This window comes from Balaenoptera acutorostrata, chromosome 13 (genome assembly GCF_949987535.1).
Source record: "Balaenoptera acutorostrata chromosome 13, mBalAcu1.1, whole genome shotgun sequence".
NCBI classification, from domain to species: Eukaryota; Metazoa; Chordata; class Mammalia; order Artiodactyla; family Balaenopteridae; genus Balaenoptera; species Balaenoptera acutorostrata.
In genome coordinates, this window is record NC_080076.1 from 48,963,509 (window position 1) to 48,986,488 (window position 22,980).

Here is a 22,980-nt window from a genome sequence, read left to right on the forward strand (position 1 = left end):
TGAAGTCTTAGAGACGTGTTCTGGGCTAGTTTCTTTTGCACTAGAGATGGTTCTGAGCTCTCTGAGAAGGTACCTGCTACCAGCCCTGATGGTTTGGGGCCATGTCAGAAAGCTGGATTCTGGATCACTTGAAAGTCACAGTTCAGACACAGGGGGTCTGTTCATGAAAAGCCCACGGCTGTGTGTTATTCAGCTGGCAGAGTTTAAAAACTGACAAAAATTCACATAAAAAAATTCTGGCTCTTCCTGTCCTCTCAAAAAAATGAAAAGTTGGCCTGCATTCTGACATGGCGATGATTGTTGGAAACTAAACAGAGACGTCTTTTTTAAGCAGCAAGCGCGTTCCAGTAATTGTTGGTTTCCTTTTTTCCATACCAGGCCAGCTTTATGGATTTACGTTATCAGCCTATCCTTTGTAGGTACCCCTTTTTGCAGACTCTGATTCAATTATATAATAACTATTATGCTTTGGATGAACAAAAAACAAATTCCTATGGGAAGGAGGTACTACAGTGCTCTGAAACCATGGGATACTTTCCTGTAGTACTGGTTTTTGAAAAAGAGAAAGAAAGAAAGGGAATTAGCCACAAATATATTTAGGCAGATCTCTTAGTTAAAATAGGCTAGCTGCTGTAACAAGCTCTAAGATTTCAGTGACCTAAGCCTCTCTGAAGTTTATGTCTTGCTTCCTTGGCCGTAATTGGGTTTCGAGTCATGGGAGTTTGGAATGGGGAGAGAAAGTTTGTGCCATTCCACGCGGTCACTCAGGGACTCAGAGCGCCAGTGACTCCCCCATCTTCCACATGTGGCTTCCAAGGTCACCCTAGCCATACATACATGTGTCACTGGGTGACAGAAGGGCAGGAAGGATGATTTGTGGGAGATTTTCAGGGGCCAGGCCTGGAAATGAGACACATCACTTCCACTCCTGCCTTGAGAGAAGAATAAATGGGTTTGGTGACCAGCTGGGAGGCTCTAGCCACCCTGATTAGGTACCTGAGTTTAGAGAATCTTTCTGAGGTTCTGTGAGAACATGCTTTCTCACAGTAACTACCCACAGCTAGATCAGGAGCATCGATCTGACCCATCCACATGTGTCAGAAAGAAGTGGGTCCCTGGACACAGAGGAGACACAGGAGGTCCAGCAGGAAAATGGGACACTGTGGGTCAGGCTCACCCAAATCCAGGGAGAGCAGCTGTCCTCCACCTGGGGAGCACTTCCCCTACATCCCGGGGATACTAAGTCTTCTTGATCGAGGCCCAGCACTTGCTCGTGAAAGGAATCACATATTTAAGGATAAAGGTAGTCATGCCAGGAGCTCTTTTTAGTGGGCAGGGATTCCAAAACCCAAAAGATCCAGATGTGATTGCTGTATGAGTGTCAACTGGCTTTTTTTTTTTTTTCAATGAAATAATTAATGTCTTATGTGATTTCTAGAAATTAGTCTCAGTATTTCAGTAGATCAGATCCCCCACATCTCCATGACACAGAAAGCACATTCAACAGAGTTGAAGTGCCTGAGATGGGGAAAGAACCCACAGTTCCTGTGACTCAGGGTTTGGCTTTGAGGAAAGGGGACTCTGGGTTGATGACTCAGTTTCTCCTCTCATTGATCCTCCACCTTGCATTTTAAACTGCAGTAGAATTGAACTTCCTATACATCTAACCTGTCTCATGCTATTTCACACTTTTATGGCTTAGTCCACAGTCTTTCCCTACCTAACTCTATTCAGCCCCCAAGATTCCATCTCAAGACATCTCTCAGGGTCGCAGGCTGAATCAAGTGTCTCTGCTGCGTGCTCCCACAGCGTATCCCGTGTCTGCCTCTATTTTGAGATCTTATGTGCAGCTCTGGTCCCGACCTTAAAGCCCGTGAGAGCAGGGACTTGTCACATTCATTTTTTTATTCCAGTATCTAGGACAATTGGCACCTGGCAGGCACTCATAGAATGTTTGTGCATTGGGCCCTCTTCCAGAATCTCTTAGTTTGCAAGTCTTTCTACAGGGTTAATTGAACCATTACAGTCTGATAACTTCCCTTAATTTTTTGAAATCTATGATAGCTTCAGGAAATGATCAGATTCATAAATGCCAGTGTTTCATTATATACTTGTCCTGTGTCAGGCACTGGGCTCTGCTCTCAGTTCACGTGTCTTTTGTAATCTTTTATAATCCCAACAACCCTATGCAGTAGATAATGCCATTAGTCCAGTTCTCAAAGCCAGGTCCATGTGACTTGAGAGGCCCAGCTCTTATGCGCTGCGATGGAGGTCACATGAGAGACATTTTATTTACTCTTGCTTGTCTATGGCAGGCAGGTGTTACTCGGTAGAAACAGTGAGGCTGGGCACTTAGCCTCAGTTTATTAGATGACCACTGGTAATCTGGCTTTAGAACAGGCAAAGGGTAAGACCCAATTAATTCGTTAAGCATGGCTTGCAAAATTGAGCACATTTTGACACTGACAAATGTAGAATCTGGAAAAGCAATTTGAGCAGCCAAGTTATTAAAAGACCTGAGATGATACAATCTGGGCAACAGGTACTAAAATCTAAAATCCACGCTGGATACCTAGACAGAAGGATGAGGCACAGGTACAAGAAAGCACCTGGAGACCAAACCAGCCACTTCCCTGAGACCAGGGATCTCTGCTTGAGCCAAGACGGCCTCTAAAGATTACACACCAATCTCAGGAACCAGCCCCAGTGTGGGCAGCCAAGCCTGACCCTCTGACTCAAGCAGAGAATGAAACTGGTATGTTTGATTCTTCGAAATAACTGCTTTACAAAATCATTTCTGCTTTATAAACAAGGTAACAGATGGCTGACTCTGGACATAGCTGTGGAGACCACTTGCAACATTTTCATTGTTGGCCAAAGCACACTCTCTTAAATATGTTCCCAAGTTATTCATCCATTTATACCCACCTGCAAACACCAGTATATATTAGCTATTGAAAGAGTGACACAGATATCACAAGAGGAGAGTTTCACCAGGAATTTGGGTTAGCACACTGCCATCCCTTTTTTCATGCTGTTTTCAAAAACCCTCATGGCCAGGTCACTCAGTGGTAGGCTACAGACAACATATGCTCTGAACTAGTTGGTACCCATTCCCTACTGGGCATTCGATATTTTTAGTGTGCACTTGATTTGCACGTGACTTTTTTATTTACTATCCTGATCACTTCACGTAAATTAACACAATATTTTATGTAATTCATCTTAATGTTTATTCTTCCTGACTAATTTTAAGTTTATTACATTTAGTTTTAGAGGAATGGAAAGTTACCCAGCAATACAGAGATAAAGATTTGTATGCCAAGTATGTGTTACCAGGATGTACAAGAAAGCTAAGATACTAAGTGGTATATGCCAGACTTCTACCAGTTGGCCAAATCTACCAGTTGCCTATTTTTATAAAGTTGTATTGGAACTTTATAAAAATTCCATTTTGTGTGGCCTTGCACCATGTCCACAGCAGCAGCAGAGTTGAGGTATTTTGACAGAGACTCTGTGGCCCAAAAGGCCTGAAATATTTACTATCAGGTCTTACAGGAAAAGTTGATCCCTGCTATAGACTTCTTTCCATTAATGAAGTCTTCATTCACTCTTTTGTCCAAAGGTTGAATACTCTGAAGGTTAGCACAGGAAATGTATGTAATCTGCCCAAGGTCACCCAGATAGATAGGGTAGAGCCAGGATTTGAATCCAGATGCTCTGATTTCAGAATCCATTTTTTAAAATCACAATACTATACTCCCTTTTCTGTATTGATTTCATGTGTAAATTTATCTTAAAACAAAGACTATATCTCTTTAGGAAATTCCAAAACAACGTGACATAAACGAGTGAAGGATTTTGATGCCGTCACCATATTCCCAACCAAATACTGCCATTACTTTATTACCTATCTTGAGATCTCCTCCAAGATAGAATAATAGGCCATGCTAAGATAGAATGACTTTGACCTTTTCAGAGTGGTGACATTTTTGTTTTATGTAAGGGGAAGTTGGAGCTTGGGGTGAGAACGTATTACTGAAGATGCATTCGGAAAGCTATGCTTTTTGTCTCCCAAGACACACAGTGCTTGCAAGGGTTAAGAAAACATGTCCATGTTTACAGGGCTGTAACTGAATTACATGGAAAGAATGGGAAATTACAAACATTAGGATAGAAAATAAATCTCACATTTTCAGAGGAGCATCATCTTTCTGAAGCCCCTGTTACTCTGCTAGAAATGCTTTGTGTATCCATAGCCTTATTGCTTTCAGCAGCACCTCTTTCACAGCTCCTTACACCTTCATTTTCCATATTTTTGCAATAGTTTTATCTATTATGCTAAATTTTCATTAGCTTTAAATGTGTCCTTTTAAAAGACACTAGAGGGCTTCCCTGGTGGCGCAGTGGTTGAGAATCTGCCTGCCAATGCAAGGGACACGGGTTCGAGCCCTGGTCTGGGAAGATCCCACATGCCGCGGAGCAACTAGGCCCGTGAGCCACAACTACTGAGCCTGTGCGTCTGGAGCCTGTGCTCCGCAACAAGAGAGGCCGTGATAGTGAGAGGCCCGTGCACCGCGATGAAGAGTGGCCCCCACTTGCCGCAACTAGAGAAAGCCCTCGCACAGAAACGAAGACCCAACACAGCCAAAAATAAATAAACAAGCAAATAAATAAATAAATAAAGACACTAGACTAAAACCTCTATGAGGTCAGTAACCGAGTCTGTGGCCCAAGAGACTCTTCAGAAAGTCTTTGTTGAATCAAATTGAATTGCATTGTATTTGCTGCATTTGTTTCCAAAAGACCATGCCATAATTTTACAATGGGAAATAAGTTGTGATAAAATTTCAACAGTGCCAGTTTCTGAAGCAGAACCACGATTTTGCACCAAAGAATGTGCTCATTCTCGAAAACAGAATTTTAAAAGAAGCTGTGACAGGGCAGCATGAATGGTAAACCACCACGGAAGCAGAAGCCATGAATGTGTTTAATGGAGACTCACCTCCCTCCCACTGTGGGGAGTGGTAAAGTGGCTCTGCAGTGAGATGAAAACGTGGATGAAAACAGAGAATGGGGGACCTTCATCTATATATAAGTCTCCAAGTTATTTTATTTCTATTAGGCTTACGATTTAAACCAGAAAAGCTGTTAGCAAATCTTTTGTTTTGGGGGCTTTCGTAATCCATAGAATCAACCTCATTTTCCACATCAATTCCCCTGTGTAAATAGTTACCATCATAACTATACCTCACTGGGGAAGAAAATCAGGTTGTAACGTAATTTACATAAAGCTTGCAAGTGTATTCAACTTACCTGTCAGCAGCTGTATAGTAATGTGTTGACACCTTATCGCTATTTTATTCAATTATTTTAACGCCAGGAGCTATATAGGGTGAGGTAATAATGTTCTCCTTTTCCATCTTCCATTCCTTTTTGTGTCTGACTGAAGGGTTTCTTACCTGTGCCACAGGCAAGAAAAAGAAAAAGGTATCGGGTACCTTTTTTTTTCCCTTGAGAATTTTGTTCATTTACTTTCATGTTTTAGTATTTTTATTTCTCTCACTCAGTCTTGAAACATTAAAAAATATTTACCTTATCTATATGGGAATTTGAAAGTTACTTGCCTTTGCTACTATAAAAGGAACATTTATCACTTGCACCAACCAGCCAAACTGGCTCTTGTGTTCCATCCCTGGTTCTCACCGGTGGAGGCTGAGAAAGGACCAGGAACTTTGAGAGCCCTTCCCCTCCCTCACGTGACAGACTGCTGTTGGACCCAAGTCCAAGACTTGGGGGCTGAAGACTTCTTTCTGACTAAAAGTCAGTGAGGCTTTAACCAGCTGTGCACAGACCAGATTCCTGGATTCCAGTGCCTAATTAGCATAACCACCTTGAACTTCCCTTCTGGCTCTTAAAGCCCCTCATTTTCCCCCCCTTCAGCAAACTCTTCTGTCCCTTTCTTCACTGGCCCAGGCAACAAGGTACAGCCTTTTTTTTGAAGTATAGTTGATTTACAATGTTGCGTTTAATTTCTCCTGTACAGCAAAGTGACTCAGATGTACAAATATATATTGTTTTTCATATTCTTTTCCATTATGGTTTATCGCAGGATATTGAATATAGTTCCCTGTACTGTATAGTGGGACCTTGTTGTTCATTCGTCTTATATGTAATAGTTTGCATCTGCTAATCCCAGACTCCCAGTCCTTGCCTCCCTCACCCCGCCCCGCCCCTGACAACCACAGGTCTGTTCTCTATGTATGAAGATACAGCTTTTTTTTAGTTGTTATTTTGCTTGCTCTGATGGTCTCTGTTTGCTCCTTCCACACTGTTTAACTGAGTCCATGATATTGGGCAAATCATTAACCTCTCCGAGTTACGGGAATCAGTGGGATAGAACAACACTCTCGTGGCAGGATTTTGCTTGGAGCGTCTGAGATATCACATAAGGAGGCACCTAAGGTAACTCCTGACAGATGATGGGCACCAGGTAAAGGTTGGTTTCCTTCTTTCACACTCTCAGAGCTAAAAATGGCATCAGGCACCCAGTCAGCTCTCTTTAGATACTCATGAAACGGTAAATCAATATTTTCATCGCTCTCTAAAACAGACGTAATTGCACGATTCTGTAGATTCTGCCAGCCACAGAGCTTTCTGAAGTTTTTGCCTGGGAATCTAGAATTTCACTTTATACTGAAGCAGCATTTTATTTTATTTAAACGTAACCAAATGCCTTCAGGTCGATTCGTGGTATCATTTTCTGAACCAATTATAAATCATTGCAAGTCAGTGGAATTTAATAAGAAAAGGCAGAACCAGAGTTAAAGCTGCTGACTAACTTCTTACTAACTCTCCCAGAATTGTATCACCTTTAAGACATTTTAAATCATAGACCCAAAAAGAAGTGTTTTCAGTTACTTGCAACGTTAATATTTAAAAACCCTAATTCTATGCCTGCTTCTCATGATCATTGCCAAATAACACATATTCCAAACATTAGTTAAAATAAGATTTTCCATGGCCTTCGTTTGAAAACTGGATTTCTCTGGGAAGTTAATGTTGACAAAGTAAGGTTGACAATCATAAGAGAATTTTCAGATCCACTTTTTCTCTAGAGAGTTTTAGGAACCAAATAAAGATTTCTTCTGGGGTTCTTTCTAATCTTCAGAAGTAAGGCCATGAACCCAGTGACCCTGAGAATGTTTTCAGTCTCTGTAATTCTCTTTAGAATTCTTATCCTACATGCTGTAATTTGTGTGTTTAAGTAAAGCATCATGGGATTATAAAGATGTATAATTTAGGATGTATAATTTCACATAGAGTGACCCCTTATCAAAAGGCTTAAAATTGGATCCTCAGGTCAGGACTCTGTCATATAGCACAGATGGATGTGGACAGGAAAACCCATCTCTGTGATCTGAAGACACTTCTGCCCACTTCATACCACCATCAGATTTTTCATACCCCGTATTTGCAATAGACAAAGGAAACCATCACAGAGAAAAGTTAAGCCGCGTGTTTTAACCCAAATTCTAGTTTCCTGTAAATCAGTGGTTTTGTGCCTCTTTTTTAGATGTCAGTGTATCTGAGGAACATGACACGTTTGCATCATGGAGGGGGAGGTACTCACCATGGCAAAGAGTCTCAGCAATGGGACCCGGGGTCTTTTTCCCTTCCTCCCCATTGTGAATTACTGCCATGGTGTGTCATGCGATCCAAAGCACATTTCTTGCTCTTGTGCACATCTGGCATGAATATCATCCCTGAGACTTTTATTCAACACATTGTTAGTGAGCACTTTCTATGGGCCTGACGTATTGACCACAGACATCTTTAGACTTCCTGCTCTGGTTCTTAAGATAGTAGGAAAGGGCCATCGAAAGAAAGGTAAGAATCTGTAAATGAATATGCTGATGCATGTATACACTAATAAGTGAAGCAGGCCAGGCGGACAGTCTGTTCTTGTCCAAAGGAGATAGATGCTCTCAGCTGTAACAGATTGCTGTGTCAGAAGTTAAGCCTGGTTTTACGCCACGTCTTCCTATTTTCAGGTAAAAATATCCCAAAGTCTGTGTGTTGACAACTTATTAGAAAATTTTTTCAACACTGTCAACCAAACATAATGCATTTCTGCTTATAACCTTTGGATATAGTGGGAGCTGTATAAGAAATCAGGGTGGACAAGTCCTTTCCACGTAAGAAACATCCCACTGCCTCTCGTGGCTCCAGTTACGCCAAAGAAATCACTCTGCATTCTTACATGGAGTTGTCGTGATATACTGAGGACGGTCAAGGAATGTGTCACCAGGTTAAAGACAGTCCTCAAGCATGATTCAATTACTTAATTTCCTGTAACTGAGACCGCTAATAGAGCATTTTTCACCCTCAGTGTAAAAATATTTATTAACTGTCATCATCCCTGTACTCAGAGTCTGTTTTCCCCTTTCTACAAAAAGCTTCCATCATTGTCAGAAGACACGCTTACTCGTGGTTAAGCCCCTCTATTAAGCTTGGTAGTTATGTAATTAAACATCGCCTGGAAAACGATGCTTCTTCGTGTGTAAGCATTCAGAATTCTCTAAATGAATCCCTCTTTTTATTTTGTATAGCGTTTTAACATTTCAAAGGCTTTCCCGTCTGTCATACCATTATGTGCCTCTGCTTTAAGATAGTCTATAAATAACTCACACGTCCTATAAAATTTTAAATGGAGCCCATGTGTGCAAGATCAAGGTGTTTTCACTCAAGTTTTGTATGGGTGCTTTGAAATACTCTACCCTCACAAGAGGAGACAGCATCCCCATGCCTTTGCTCACGCTGTTGATTCCCCCAGAATGGTCCTTTCTCCCAAACCCACGTGTCGTTCAAGGTTCGAACCTAACGCGCTCTTTCCCTCTCTGAGCGTTTTATACTTGGCGATGTACCAACCGTACATCCCACTCTGGCTTGTCCTACTCTGTGTGCCTGCCTCCCCTCCCGTATCACCTTGTCCATCCCTCAGAGGAGGAGCTTTTCCTGAGTGCCTTCACTTGTTAGCTTAGTTGAAGCCCTTGGTAAAGAGTTGTTTAGGGGAAGGTTGTCAGAACAACTAGGGCGTCTCAATGAACAGAGCTCAGTTTTAGATTGACATTTGGAAGTCAGACACACCTGGTTTTGATTCTCATGTCAATCGAATACCAGCTGTGTGACCTTGGACAAGTTACTCAACCTCTCCGAGTCTGTTTCTTCATCTAAAATGATGGTAATAAAGCATTCTTCAGAAAGAAGAAAGGAGAAGGTATCAGTGAGAAGACACTTACAGGAGGCTGGTATAGCTCCCGGTACATAGTGGGTTGAATGTCAGTGACTCCTTTGTTGTTTTAATCATTCTTCACATTCCTGCCCCTTCTCCCTCATCCATCCAACCTTGTAGCTGGGACTTGACTCGCCCTCCCAGATGCCTGCGCCAGGAGCTAGGCTTTGGAGTCTAATCCATTTGAAGTCAGAGCCTGTCTCTGTGTCTCGGTAGATCTGGAGCCATCGACAGATGACTTGGGTGATTTGAGACTCAGTTTCCTCAATTCTTAAATGAGGATAATAAAACTTAACGTCACACAGTGTTGTTCAGAGCATTAAATGAGCGAACATATGTAAAGGATCTCGAGCACTGCCAGAACATGGTAAATATTCAAGCGTCGAATGAATCAAAACCACTATAGAGATAACTGTAAACAGTTTTGAGCTGGTTTTAGACAGAGATGAAGCCTGAACTAAAAAGAGCACCAGAAAATCTGTACTTTCTGTAAATATCAACAGTGAATTAGAGAATTTCAGTTAAGCTGGGGATGTGACGTTTTATATCACCAGAATTTAGAGGTTTGAAAACTATAAAGTATTTGCCCAAACCTAAAATTTTGATGCATTTCCGCATTATAGTTAGTGTCTTTGGACATTCCCGTCCAGCTGGCTGATGCTAAAGCTGAAAATAGTTCTGAAGGTCCAACCAATGCCCAGAGCATCCTTCTTCCCAAGTTCTTCTCTGCCCCTCAAAGTGGACAGGCTGTATTGCCAAGACATTCCCACAGGACTGCACCAGAAGAGAATCCACACTCCCTGGCTTCTTACCTCTGGGCCAGAGGTTGGAAAACTTTTTCTTTAAAGGGCTACATAGCAAGGCTTTGGGGGGCCACATAGAGTCTCCATAGAATATTCTTTGTCTTCTTTATTGTTACCATTGTTTTAAATAATCCTTTAAAAATGTAAAAGCCATTCTTCAAGGAAAACAGGCCACAGATCACACTGGACCCACCAACAATAGTTTGCAGACTCTAGACCAGCGGTCCCCAACCTTTTTGGCACCAGAGACCGGTTTTGTGGAAGACAATTTTTCCACGGACCGGGGTGGGGTGGGGTGATGGTTTTGGGATGATTCAAGTGCATTATATTCATTGTGCACTTTATTTCTATTATTATTACACTGTAATATATAATGAAATGATTATACAACTCACCATAATGCTGACAGGAGGTGGAGCTCAGGTGGTAATGCGAACGATGGGGAGCGGCGGTAAATACAGATGAAGCTTCACTCGCTCACCCGCCGCTCGCCTCCTGCTGTGCGGCCTGGTCTGTGTCCTGGGGGTTGGGGACCCCTGCTCTAGACCACTGAAGGGAGGGAGGAGTGAAGTGGTTTTGAAACCTTGATGAACTAATGCCTTCCTCTAAGTAAAGGAAAATACACTTGCAACAATTTTTTTTAATATGAAAGCAATATAACATTGTAGGGGAGGAAAAAGTTTTCTTGACCCTCCTCAGGTCCCTGGCTGGGTCTGAAAATTAAACCAACAAAGACAGATTAACAAGAGAAGAGCACACACGTTTGATGGAACTTTTACCTGTACATGGGGGTCTTTACAAGAGAATGAAGACCTGAAGAAGTGACCAGAGCAAGAAGAGTTTATACCCTTTAGACAAAGAAACAGTAAATTTGTAAAGAATTGACAAGACAAAGGGTTTGGGCTAAGAGTAGTAAATGGTGAAGTAACTAGGAAGTTAAGGGTTAGTTTAAGAAGGTTTGCCATAAAAAAAAAAGAAAAAGAAATAATGCCATTTGCAGCAACATGGATGGACCTAGAGATTGCCATATTGAGTGAAGTAAGTCAGACAGAGAAAGACAAATATCATATGATATCATTTATATGTGGAATCTAGAAAAAGGGTACAAATGAACTTATCTACAAAACAGAAATAGAGTTACAGATGTAGAAAACAAACTTATGGCTATCAGGGGTAAGGGGGGGAGGGATAAATTGGGAGATTGGGATTGACATATACACACTACTGTATATAATAAAATAGATAACTAATAAGGACCTACAGTATAGAACAAGGAACTCTACTCAATACTCTGTAATGGCCTATATGGGAAAAGAATCTAGAAAAGAGTGGATATATGTATATGTATAACTGATTCACTTGGAAACTAACACAACATTGTAAATCAACTATACTCCAATAAAAAATTTTTTTAAAAATAACATTTCATTATAGTAATAAAATACACCCAAATATGACCACTGCATTGCAGAATTACAGATGACATTGCTTTCTCTATAATTTTTTTATTTTCTGAGTTTTATATCATAAACACGTAATTCTTTTATCATTAAAAAAAGATTTGTTTGTGCAGAGTTCTAGGTCCCAAATCCTAGTCTCTGATGATGAAGAGGACTTTCCTTCTCCTGGTTCAGGAGGGGGCTTTTCACATGGGAACGTTATGACCTGTTTCAGGGAAGAAGGGTGAGGTGGGAAGAGTCAGAGTGACGTTCCTGCTTCTGCCGTTTTTAAAAAGAGTGCTTGAGCTTCAGATATTTAATACGCCACGATGCCATAGTTTGGGGTAGCCTGTCCTGAACCCCATCAACATTAAGCTAGTACTTTTCCTTCTATGGTACAACTATATTTTCTCGTCGGTTTTTTAGTCACTTTGTAGTGGGACCTCATCTCACTGCTGTTTCCCATTGGAAACTGATGAGGAACGTAGGAAAGCAGATGGCGCACAGACTGTCGAAATGAAAAACACAGAAGAAAGAGCTGCGTGAAAGAAATATTTAATCATAACATGAAAAGCTCCTAGTGGCAACTTTTCCATTATGTTAAATTTCATTCATTTCTATGCATTCTGGGTATGAGTTTAAAAACAGAGGTTGTAACTTCCCATCTTAATGCCCGTCTCCCATGGGGTGTTGGTCCATCTTATTGCCCGTCTCCCATGGGGTGTTGGTTTTGTGTCTTGCAGGACTATGATTTGAGCCAGCTCCAGCAGCCTGACACCGTGGAGCCGGATGCCATCAAGCCGGTCGGCATCCGACGCTTGGATGAGAGACCCATCCACGCCGAGCCCCAGTACCCGGTTCGATCTGCAGCCCCGCACCCTGGGGACATCGGTGACTTTATTAATGAGGTGCAAAGAGACACTCACTTTTTTTTTATCAGGGTGTTTATTTTATGCTAACAGTTAGTACTGTGGAGACCACAACTCACTGGGAATACAGCTCTGTAGTTCATGAAAACACAATTCTTTTTCCTAACTTCATCTTTATGCAAAAGGAAATGTGGCTTCAGTAACAGAGAACAGATGAGATGGCTTTGGTCAGCCCAAGAGAGACGGATCAACTAATATCCTGCATTTGTAAATGACATCCGTATATATTATCAGTATTAGTCACACTCTCTCCAAAAGGATTTTTTCCCTAGATTACAAGTAATAAATAGGCTAACGATATTATAGTGAATTCTAATTTCATTTATTAGCACTGATACATGTAATAAGAATTTACTTTCATTTTCCTCACACTGTACCCTTTGAATGCCACAAATGGTGAGAATTCAGTGCCTATCCAACAACGAGAGGTCCGTCAAATGAGATTAGCAGGAAGAGCAGCTAAATTAAATATTATGTAAGTGATTTAAATACTTGTCTAGTTGAGGAGTTTTAAGGGCTTCTGCAAGAGGCAACTAATTCTCTGTTGAATATAACAGATACGATTTCCACTGTCAAAATTATTATGGCATTCTCTTATTTCATTACTGACCAAGAGTTCTGCTACACTTAATCCTTAAGTTTTGAAGTCAGATGATTTATACTGCTTCTTTTGATCATGTCTACAGTTTTACTGCAATTCTTCTTTTGAATTTTTATTGTTAGTATAAGAGAATGATACATATTGATATTGGCAGGGCCCGTGAATATATGGCAGGGCCCGTGTTCTCTGACCAGATCCTCCCACTCAGAATCTCCAAGATTAGAATTGGTCTCAGTGCCTTACAAAGTGGAAAGCATCTGTTGTATATATTGCCTTCAGTCCCGTGCAGATAAGACTCATTTCCTGGGCTTCCTTGAAATAGTCATATATTACGTCTACATAATCAATCTACCTTAGATTTTTAGATGCTCTTATAGTTTGTAGGAAAAGTTTTGAAACAAAATTAGCTTATCTGTCTTTACAATATTCATTACTATCTATTCCTAAAATACATGCTACTTTTTGAACTTATCTGTTCACTTCTGTTAAATAGGTAATAGGTTAATTTGTAGTAGACATGATTTAAAAGCTGATAGAAGGCAAAAACAGGATGCTGGTAACTCCTTTATGTCCAAAAATATGCCCCGACTTTTCCAGATTACTTACATACATATAGGCCTGGTTAGGGGAATTAGCAGGAATATATATGATATAAATATAATATATATATTATATAAAATATAATATATTTATATATATATATATAAAACTAGATATTTTTGAATATGTAAGAGTGCCTGATGGTTTTTTTTTTTTTTAATTTATTTATTTATTTATAGTTGTGTTGAGTCTTCGTTTCTGTGCGAGGGCTTTCTCTAGTTGAGGCAAGCGGGGGCCACTCTTCATCGCGGTGCACGGGCCTTTCACTGTGGGGGCCTCTCTTGTTGCGGGGCACAGGCTCCAGATGCGCAGGCTCAGTAGTTGTGGCACACGGGCTTAGTTGCTCCGTGGCATGTGGGATCTTCCCAGACCAGGGCTCGAACCCGTGTCCCCTGCATTGGCAGGCAGATTCTCAACCACTGCGCCACCAGGGAAGCCCTGCCTGATGGTTTTAATTCTAATTTATCTTTCGTCATTCCAAGAAATTGTTTATTTATTCCTGTGGTTGTCAGGTTTCAAGATACAGTGAACCTTTTGACTGTAGGTGTAGGCACTGGACTCTTCTCAAGCAAGAATTCTGGCTTTGGTGTAATTCAGCAAATACTTACCTGAATGTTTCTGCAGTCCCTGAAGTGTCACTGTTCTGTGGGCTTCCATCCCATCCAGGACACTCTTCTTTTCTCGTGGTAAAATTCGGGCACTAAGGGTCGTTTCTAAGGCTGTTTGTAATCTGATTCCTGCCCTCTCTTCCCCCCACATTCCCTTTCTGTGCTGCAGCCCCCTGAACTATTTGTAGTTCCTCAAAGGCAAAACAGGTTTAACTATAACTTTTGCGAAGTTCTTGACCTTCAGTGAGACACTCATTTAGCCTTCAGATTCAACTGAAGCGCCCCTTCTCTGTGAAGCCCCTTCGATACCCCTGGGAAGGTTACAAGACTCTCCCTGGGTAGTAGCCCTCACCATGGGGTGTCACTGTTAGTATTTATTTCTTCCTTATGAGTGCGTCCATTCTCTCTGAAATGGGGGCTATTTCCCACTCTTCTTCGTGTAACCTAAGCATCTACTATGTTGCGTAACTCTTAGATTCTGTTGTTTCAAGGAATTCAAGGACTGTGGCAGGTGTATAGGGCATGCAGCCGTGAGCATCACCCATCTGCATTTGGCTGGGATTCACTGGGGCCCACGTCTGGAGGCTTTCACTCTCACTGGTGCTGATTACATTCAGGAAGTGAGGATATTGGCTGTTCCAAGTTGTGTGTTTTGTGTGTACCTTGTGTTTGTGTCTGGGTGCGTTCACTCTTTTTTTTTTTTTTTTTTTTTTAACATGACTGGATTTTCTTCAGTAGAGAGAGGAGAGTATCTAGTTAGTAAGGTTCAGTTACCCAACCCTTCTAATGCTACAGTAGGAAAAGGTACACAGTAGGAATTTCCATTTGGAATCGCCTTTTCCTAAAACAGCGCCCAGGTACACAGTCTATAAAGTGGCTGGAGGTCGTAGCAAACATGCGTGAATACATATATGAAGAAGTTTGTTCTGAACAACTGACTTGCAGATTAACTTCCAGAATACAACCCATTCATAATTTGAAAATCGTCTGCATTTGTTAGAAATGGCTCATTTGGAAATCATCTTGAGCTTGGTTAAGGATTATTCATTTAGCAGATAACTACCGAATATCTATGGTGTGTACATCCTGTGCCAGTGATGTGTAGATAAGGCATTAGACATAGATTCTCTCTGTGTGAGTTCCCTGCGCTGCTGCTAGCGTGATCTCTGTACCAGGCAAACGTTCCAGTATCTGAACCCTTACTTTGCCAGGCACAGGACACCCATTAGATCTGGTTCTTATTAGGTGGTCCGGCTTCATCTCAGGCCCCTCCCCTACCTGCATCCTACAGGCCAGCAACAGAGACTTCTACTTGTAATTTCTTATCTCAGCTTGTGATTCCATGCCAGCACCAGTTCCCACAGTGTTTTTCCTGCCTGGAGTGTCCTTTGCCCTTTTTCTAGATATTAGTTAAGTCTTTACCAGGCCAAGAAGGGTCAGGGACACAGCGTATGGGTGGGCGCCATCCTGTGACATCCCAGTGTACCTAGAACTCACCTCCCTCCATGACTCCTATCCCAAGCATCCCTTCTACCTCCCCTCAGGGCCCTCCTGTGGTCCAGCGGAAGAGGTGTATCCCTGGGGAATCATTGTGGGGCACACTGGTTTGGTGAGTACATGAATGGACAAAAGGATCACATTTGGAAATTATTCCCCAAATGGCTACTGAATCCTTGAAATTGAATGTGATTGTAAGGCAGAGGAATATGGAGTAGAAAGGGGAACCCAAAATCTATACCTAGAAATGCCCTACTTTTGAACACAGGAAAAAGAAAGTCTAAGGCGTTTAAAGTGTCACAGAAAACAACTAAAAAGAGGGTCGAGGGATGTGATGGTCAGTTCTGTGGAAAAGTCCAAAGAGATCAAACTGTTCAAAGGCCTAAATCAGAGATTACATTCAGACTCACTGTGTAGATTCTTCCACCTAAGACACGCATTAAGACGTGTACAGTATCTTTCTATAATTAGACAGATAAAAATAAATACAGGTGAAGTTTTAAAAGTGGTTGAAGGCACCTAGAAAGAACTCAAGCACATTTTATAAATACATTTAAAATACAAACAGATTTCTTTATCTCCAGGTTTTATTTGGTTTAGCATAGTACCGAATGTTCCAAAGGAAGAAGAATATAGTGGAGATTATAATTGGAGTGTGTTTATAGGTGTAAGGAATAGGTAAACGCATGAGAAAATTTTCTAGTTTGTTTATTTAAATAATAAATCTCAAAAATGATAACGTTTCCAGACTGGTAGGTAGGGTAAAACAAATCACACATTTTTGAATTTTAAACACAGAATTTCATTCTATTTTGAGGTTTTTAAACAAGACCTTCAGATGGTGAAAAGTTGAAACAATGTCATTTAATCTCAGCCCGACAGTAGATATTAGCATACCTCCAATAACGATACTAATTCTGTATATTTCTTTGTCTCAGGAATCTAAAAACCAAGGGCATATTTCTATTAAAGGACCGACTTTTGATTAATATTATTAAAAAACTTAATGGAAGGTGCTCCTGGAATACTGTGTTTAAAACTCCTGAAGTTTAAAATTTTTGCCTTTTTTCTCCTATTAATTAAATATAACATGTTCTTTTAAAAATATCTTTGTCCCCTCCTACAAGAGTTAGGTGTTTTAGTTCAAATCCAGGTGCCTCATTTTAACAGCTCTGTTACCTTGTACAAGGTCAAGGTCCTTGAATGTAACCTCTTGGATTTCTGGTTTTCTTATTCATAAAATGGGGATGATAATAGACCCTTCTATTAAGATTGCAGTGAGGCTGAATGAATAAGCATTTTCAGAACTCTAATGAAAAACTGATGAACTCATAAAACTGCTAACAAAAGATCAAGATGAAAAAAAAGAAATTAATTACATGGGACTGAGTGAACTGATGAGGATGAGTATAATTTTTGTGACTTTCTGTCTGAATTAAAAAAAAAAAATCCCACAAGGACTCAGAGGAAAAGAATATACAAATCAATTTTCACTGCAAAGTAAAGGAGCTGTTACAGTGGAGGATTACTGGACTGAATGTCAATATTATGACATAGTATAAGTGTGTTTCATGTTTGGTAATTGCAATCATTGTTGCTTTTGTTGTGGTCATCCATGTACAATGCTTGGTGTCAGTCTATCTATCTCTTGTAAAAATAAAATACAGTGTGTGTGTGTGGAAAAAAAAAGAAAAAAAAAAAAAAAAAAAAGATTGCAGTGAGGAATGAATAATAAAATCCATGTAAAGTGCTTGGTACAGTGACTGTTGCATAACAAAATCTCTTAATTATTATTAGTATTGTATTATCATTACAAGTTACTATTCAGGAGTAAAAACTTTCTACTGCCCTATAACTGTAAATAAAACAGATAGAAACCTCTCCTTTCCAAAAAAAAATGCTTTCAGTAAAATGAATTTCCCAGAAAGAGACATAGTAATGTTGGCGTTGATAAGTCACAGAATTCCACTGTCATGTGATCATGGTATACTTTTATGTCCGCAGATATTTTAAACCTAAATCCTAGCTTCTTCTGAAAGGTATAGGTATAAACATGAACAAGGTGCTGAGGAGAAAAAATTAAGCCCAGGACAGCAGTACAAAGTTACCATCTAGAATACTTACTGGATGTCAAGCAGTGTTTTGGACAGCAGGATATGAAATGAATACAAAACCACCTCAGCAGAAAGGGATGTCACAATCTAGTGTAACCAAAACATGGCAATAAAAGTAAAGCAGACCAGAGAGACCACAGGAATTACTCTCGGTCATGGTTAGGGAAAAAATTCCAGGCAGCAGAAGTGACATTTTTTATGGGCTTTAAACAGTGGATGGATGGATGGATGGATGGATGGATGGAAATTAATCAAATGAAAAAAATATGAGATGGGACATTTTAAACAAAAGGAATCACATTTCAGCTAGTAGGAAATGAATGCGTAAATAACATGGAGGTATACTAAGAACATGACATTTTTTAGGTTTTGAGAGATTTTGGTGAATAATTTAGTGACTAATTCAGTTATGGTTGCTGGAATTGAGAAGAGTTGCAACAGAAAAGGTGGGTGAACAGATTAGGTTCACTGAATGCTCCTCAGAGGGTTTTGACTTCATCCTGTAGCTTACCCTAACATCAGGCATCAGGCATTTGAGTAACACCTAGTTTTTTCCATGTCTGCAAACTTCATCTATGATGTACTTATTAAACTTTTCATCAATTGTAACTTTGTTTTAAATAAAAATAAGTGTTTTAAAGTGCCTGTGCACCAATTAAAAATCACCTTGCATACACCCAGGGGGACTCCTCCCTTATTTTGGAAACACTGCTGTAGGGGATAGCAATCAGAAAGTTTTACTTGGGGTGGAGAGGATGTGACATCAAATAATCAAATAACGTCTGAGAAAGGAACCAATAGTAGTTTGTAAGTCAGAAGCAGGAATAGGGAATTCCCTGGCAGTCCAGTGATTAAGGCTCTGCGCTTTCACTACCGAGGGCCTGGGTTCCATCCCTAGTCTGGGAACTAAGATCCCACAAGCTGCACACCGCCCCCCAAAAAAAAGCAGGAATAGTTCTGGGGACAGGGAGACCAGTCAGGCCTTTGCTGTGGTCCAGGCAGGATATAATGATGACCTGAACTAAGGCAGTGGATTTGAGACAATAGAGGACTGAATGTAAGGGATCAATAGGAACTCTTTCCTCTTACATCCTTCGTGTGTTCCCTCACCCAAGAATGTGGGTTTTTTATAGTCCCTATAAAAGCATGTCTCCATCCATAAAGCATGGGATCAGAAGTCTATAAATATAAGCTCAGCAAGAACTCAGCCAGAGCCACAGCTCTTTGATTTGACAGAGGCAGTTCACTATGGAAACTAGTTCAGATTTATCCAGAGTTCAAGCTCTGCCTCTCCAGGAAAGGTGAAATAAGCACATCCTCTTCTAGATTTAGTCAAACCCAGGTAGGGGGAGAGACACACATGCAGTTAGCTTGTAAATTTGGCAACATGTGTCACACATCATGTGAAGTGGTGTCCACACGTACAAATAAAGGAATCCCATAAGGGAGGACCAGAGCTCCTGTGCCCCGCCCCCAAATCCCGAATTTATCTGTACGTTCACCCTGGTTGCCGGCCTGTCACCGTCAGTTTCTCAGGACTTGACTATGATCTTTTTAGAATTACCAAAATAGTACCCGGAATTTATATAATGCCTCAGCCGGAAAAGTCATATTTTATTCTCGGATAAAAATCAGTGCTCTCCAAGTGGAGGGGACTTAAAGTACTTAACCTTCAGCCTAGAAAGATGGCTCTTGCCTAAGAATTCTTGAAAAGTTCACTGGGTTTTGCTCTTTTGTAATCATGAAAACCTGAGGCAGTGTTTGATGTTCTGGCTAGCACAGTGACCTCTCGGGTTTTATAGCCTTTATAGCCTTAACCCCTTTTTTAAAAAAGAAGTAAAACATAGATTCAACAACTATCAGAATGACCAGAAAGTCAGGCCAGGAGATAAAAAAATTTTTTAAGAAATATTTTTGAGAACCTCGGTGGTGAGTATGGAACTGGATTATCACCAGTGTTATATTTGTTTTAAGGAAATTAATTAGGTGGCGTAGACATTTGATGAAGAGCCTTGGGCCCTTTAACACACCGGTGAAGACCAGGGAGCTTCTAGCCTTTATTCTAAGTCACAGGAAACACGGACCGTGGCTTTCATCTTCAGGGAATCCAGGCACACATGATGCCCTGCCATTGACTCTTTCAAGTTCATCTTAGTCGTCACCTTTCCGTATTTCCAGTTTGGTGCTGATGCCATGATTCACATGTCTTCTGTATTTCAGGATCCAGGCAGAAGGAAAACTTTCCTCTGGGGCAGGCTTTTCTCCTGGCAGAGGGGGAAAGGCGAGGGGACTGGTGGAAGCATGTTAGACTCTTCGAGTCTCCTCCACGCAGCTGCTTCCATTCATTGGCCAACGCCAGTCGGTTAGCCAAGCCTGACAGTGGGTTAGGGAAGTCAGCTGGCTCCAGAGTGGCACTTGTGGTGCTGCGGGCATGTGATCCACCCACAGGGAGAGGATGGTGAATCACTGAGGACAGTAACACAATCTACCACAAAAAAGAAACAGGAATTTTGAGAAATTGGGAGTTTGCAGTTCTCCGTCTTAACAGAATTGCCCTGTAGCTTATTCTGTAAATATGATCAAGAAAAGCCTATCTAAAATTATTTGTGTTTTATATGCTGAAGTAGTTCAAGGAAGACTTGTTTTATTTTACTTTACACAGGCATGTCTGGGTTGTACATAGTCTACCTGAGAAGAGGAACAGTGGTGTTTAATTAAAGGTTAGGATTGTTGGTGAGACAGACTTTGGGATGGGGAAGCAGTAGGGTGTACTTTTCTTTCTGGTTTTTGATTGAAGTCGAGCAGCTGCCATTTTGTTTCTAAAATGCTATGTCTTCACATCTATTTTTCTTTTTTTCAAATTCCAAAGCAAGAATTTTTTTCTCTAACCTTAAAAGTTAAAAAAAAAAAAAAATTTCACTAATATTCCTTGAGCTCTAACAAGTGCCGGACACTGTGGTGAGCGCTTGGGTCCCTTTATTTTATTTGGTCTCCGTAATGATCGTATTACTGTGATTACAGTTGCAGATGAGGAAATGAAGCTGGTCGAACTTAGCCCAGGTCCCACAGCTAGTACTGTGCAGAGCCGAAGTGTCGCCCCAGAGTCTGAGCTCTTAACCACTACGTGTACTGACTCCGACCTTAATTTTCATGCTCGTTTCCCTCTTCCTCCTCTTTTCTACTGATAAAAAAACATATATGTTGGGCTTCCCTGGTGGCACAGTGGTTGAGAATCTGCCTGCCAATGCAGGGGACATGGGTTCGAGCCCGGTCTGGGAAGATCCCACATGCTGCGGAGCAACTAGGCCTGTGAGCCACAATTGCTGAGCCTGTGCGTCTGGAGCCTGTGCTCCGCAACAAGAGAGGCCGCGACAGTGAGAGGCCCGCGCACCGCGATGAAGAGTGGCCCCCGCTCGCCGCAACTGGAGAAAGCCCTCGCACAGAAACAAAGACTCAACGCAACCAAAAATAAAAATAAATAAATAAAACTATTCCCTAAAAAAAAAAAAAAGAATCTGGTGGCCTGGGTTTGAATCACAGCACCGTTGGAAAAAAAAAAAAAATATATATATATATATATGTACTCATAAACACATGTGGATTGGAAAGATTGATCTAAAGATGGACAGTTCATCACGTCTTGGATAAGTGAAGCCACTATAAGCCCACCGGCATTTTTTTTTTAATAGATCTTTATTGGAGTATAATTGCTTCACAATACTATGTTAGTTTCTGTTGTACACTAGAGTGAATCAGCCATATGCATACATATGTCCCCATATTCCCTCCCTCTTGAGCCTCCCTCCCATCTTTCCTATCCCACCCCTCTAGGTCATCGCAAAGCACCGGGCTGATCTCCCTGTGCTATGCTGCTGCTTCCCGCTAGCTATTTTACATTTGGTAGAGTATATATGCCGATGCTACTCTCACTTCGTCCCAGCTTCCCCCTCCCACCCTGTGTCCTCAAGTCCATTTTCTATGTCTACATCTAAGGGTTGTGGGAAAAGAGAATGATTGTTTGGAGACTAACATTGGTATATCTTGGACTTACTAGAATGGAAGTGGGAAAAAAATTAGAGAAAAAAATACTTAGTATTTTTAGTATAAAAAAAAACTTAGTGGGGGCTTCCCTGGTGGCGCAGTGGTTAGGAATCCGCCTGCCAATGCAGGGGACATGGGTTCGTGCCCCGGTCCGGGAAGATCCCACATGCCGCGCAGCAACTGGGCCCGTGAGCCACAACTACTGAGCCTGCGCGTCTGGAGCCTATGCCCCGCAACGGGAGAGGCCATGACAGTGAGAGGCCCGCACACCGCAATGAAGAGTGGCCCCTGCTTGCCACAAGTGGAGAAAGCCCTCGCACAGAAACGAAGACCCAACACAGCCAAATAAATAAATAAATAAATAAATAAAAAATTAAAAAAAAAAAACTTAGTATGTGGCAAAAAGACATAGTATTAAATCTTTAAACTTTTGTAGAGCATAATTATGAATTACAATAGCTTCAGATACAGGAGTTATGTATAAAAAAAGCATCTTTTTGCAAGAATTAAGTTTATTGATAAGCATTTCCTTGATTCTTATTTTTCCAGTTCTTTTTAAGAGCCATGTATATACATATTATTTTACCTTGGCAGGATCCTCTTCCCCAGTGTTTATACTATGTATTGATATTGGATCATGACATTTCTAAAGCCTGTGGGAGCTAGAAGTCACTCTGTTCTTAAAAAATAATACCTGATCACAATTTATCAATTAATTTCACATTTAATGTTCCGTTGAGAACATAAATGATTTAGTGAATAACTTTCCTTGTATTGTAATCACATCTGGCCCGTCTTCTTTCTTCCTTTGACATCCTTCCAAATTTATGTCAAATAGAATGCCACTTCCTCCTCGGACGCATCGCTCTTCATTGCTGGTCGAAGTTTGTTTTCAGCATTCTGATGATTTTTGTCTAGACTTCATAGTTTTGTTACTTATTTATCATTTATTTCATATGTCTGTTATGCTAGATTGTAAGCTTACAGAGGGCAAGGATCATATGGCACTCATTTCTTTGTCCCTCTCTTTTTGCCTTGCCTATAATTCCTTTT

At 40.9% G+C, this 22,980-nt stretch overlaps 1 protein-coding gene across 1 annotated transcript in view; it reads left to right on the top strand.

Moving 5' to 3' along the window:
• CDH2 (cadherin 2) overlaps window positions 1-22,980 on the top strand; it is a 213,711-nt gene that overhangs the window by 188,827 nt on the left and 1,904 nt on the right. The window contains exon 15 of the mRNA XM_057527082.1: window positions 12,281-12,445. Within this exon, the coding sequence (XP_057383065.1) occupies window positions 12,281-12,445 (165 nt within the window). The remainder of the gene's footprint in view (window positions 1-12,280; window positions 12,446-22,980) is intronic.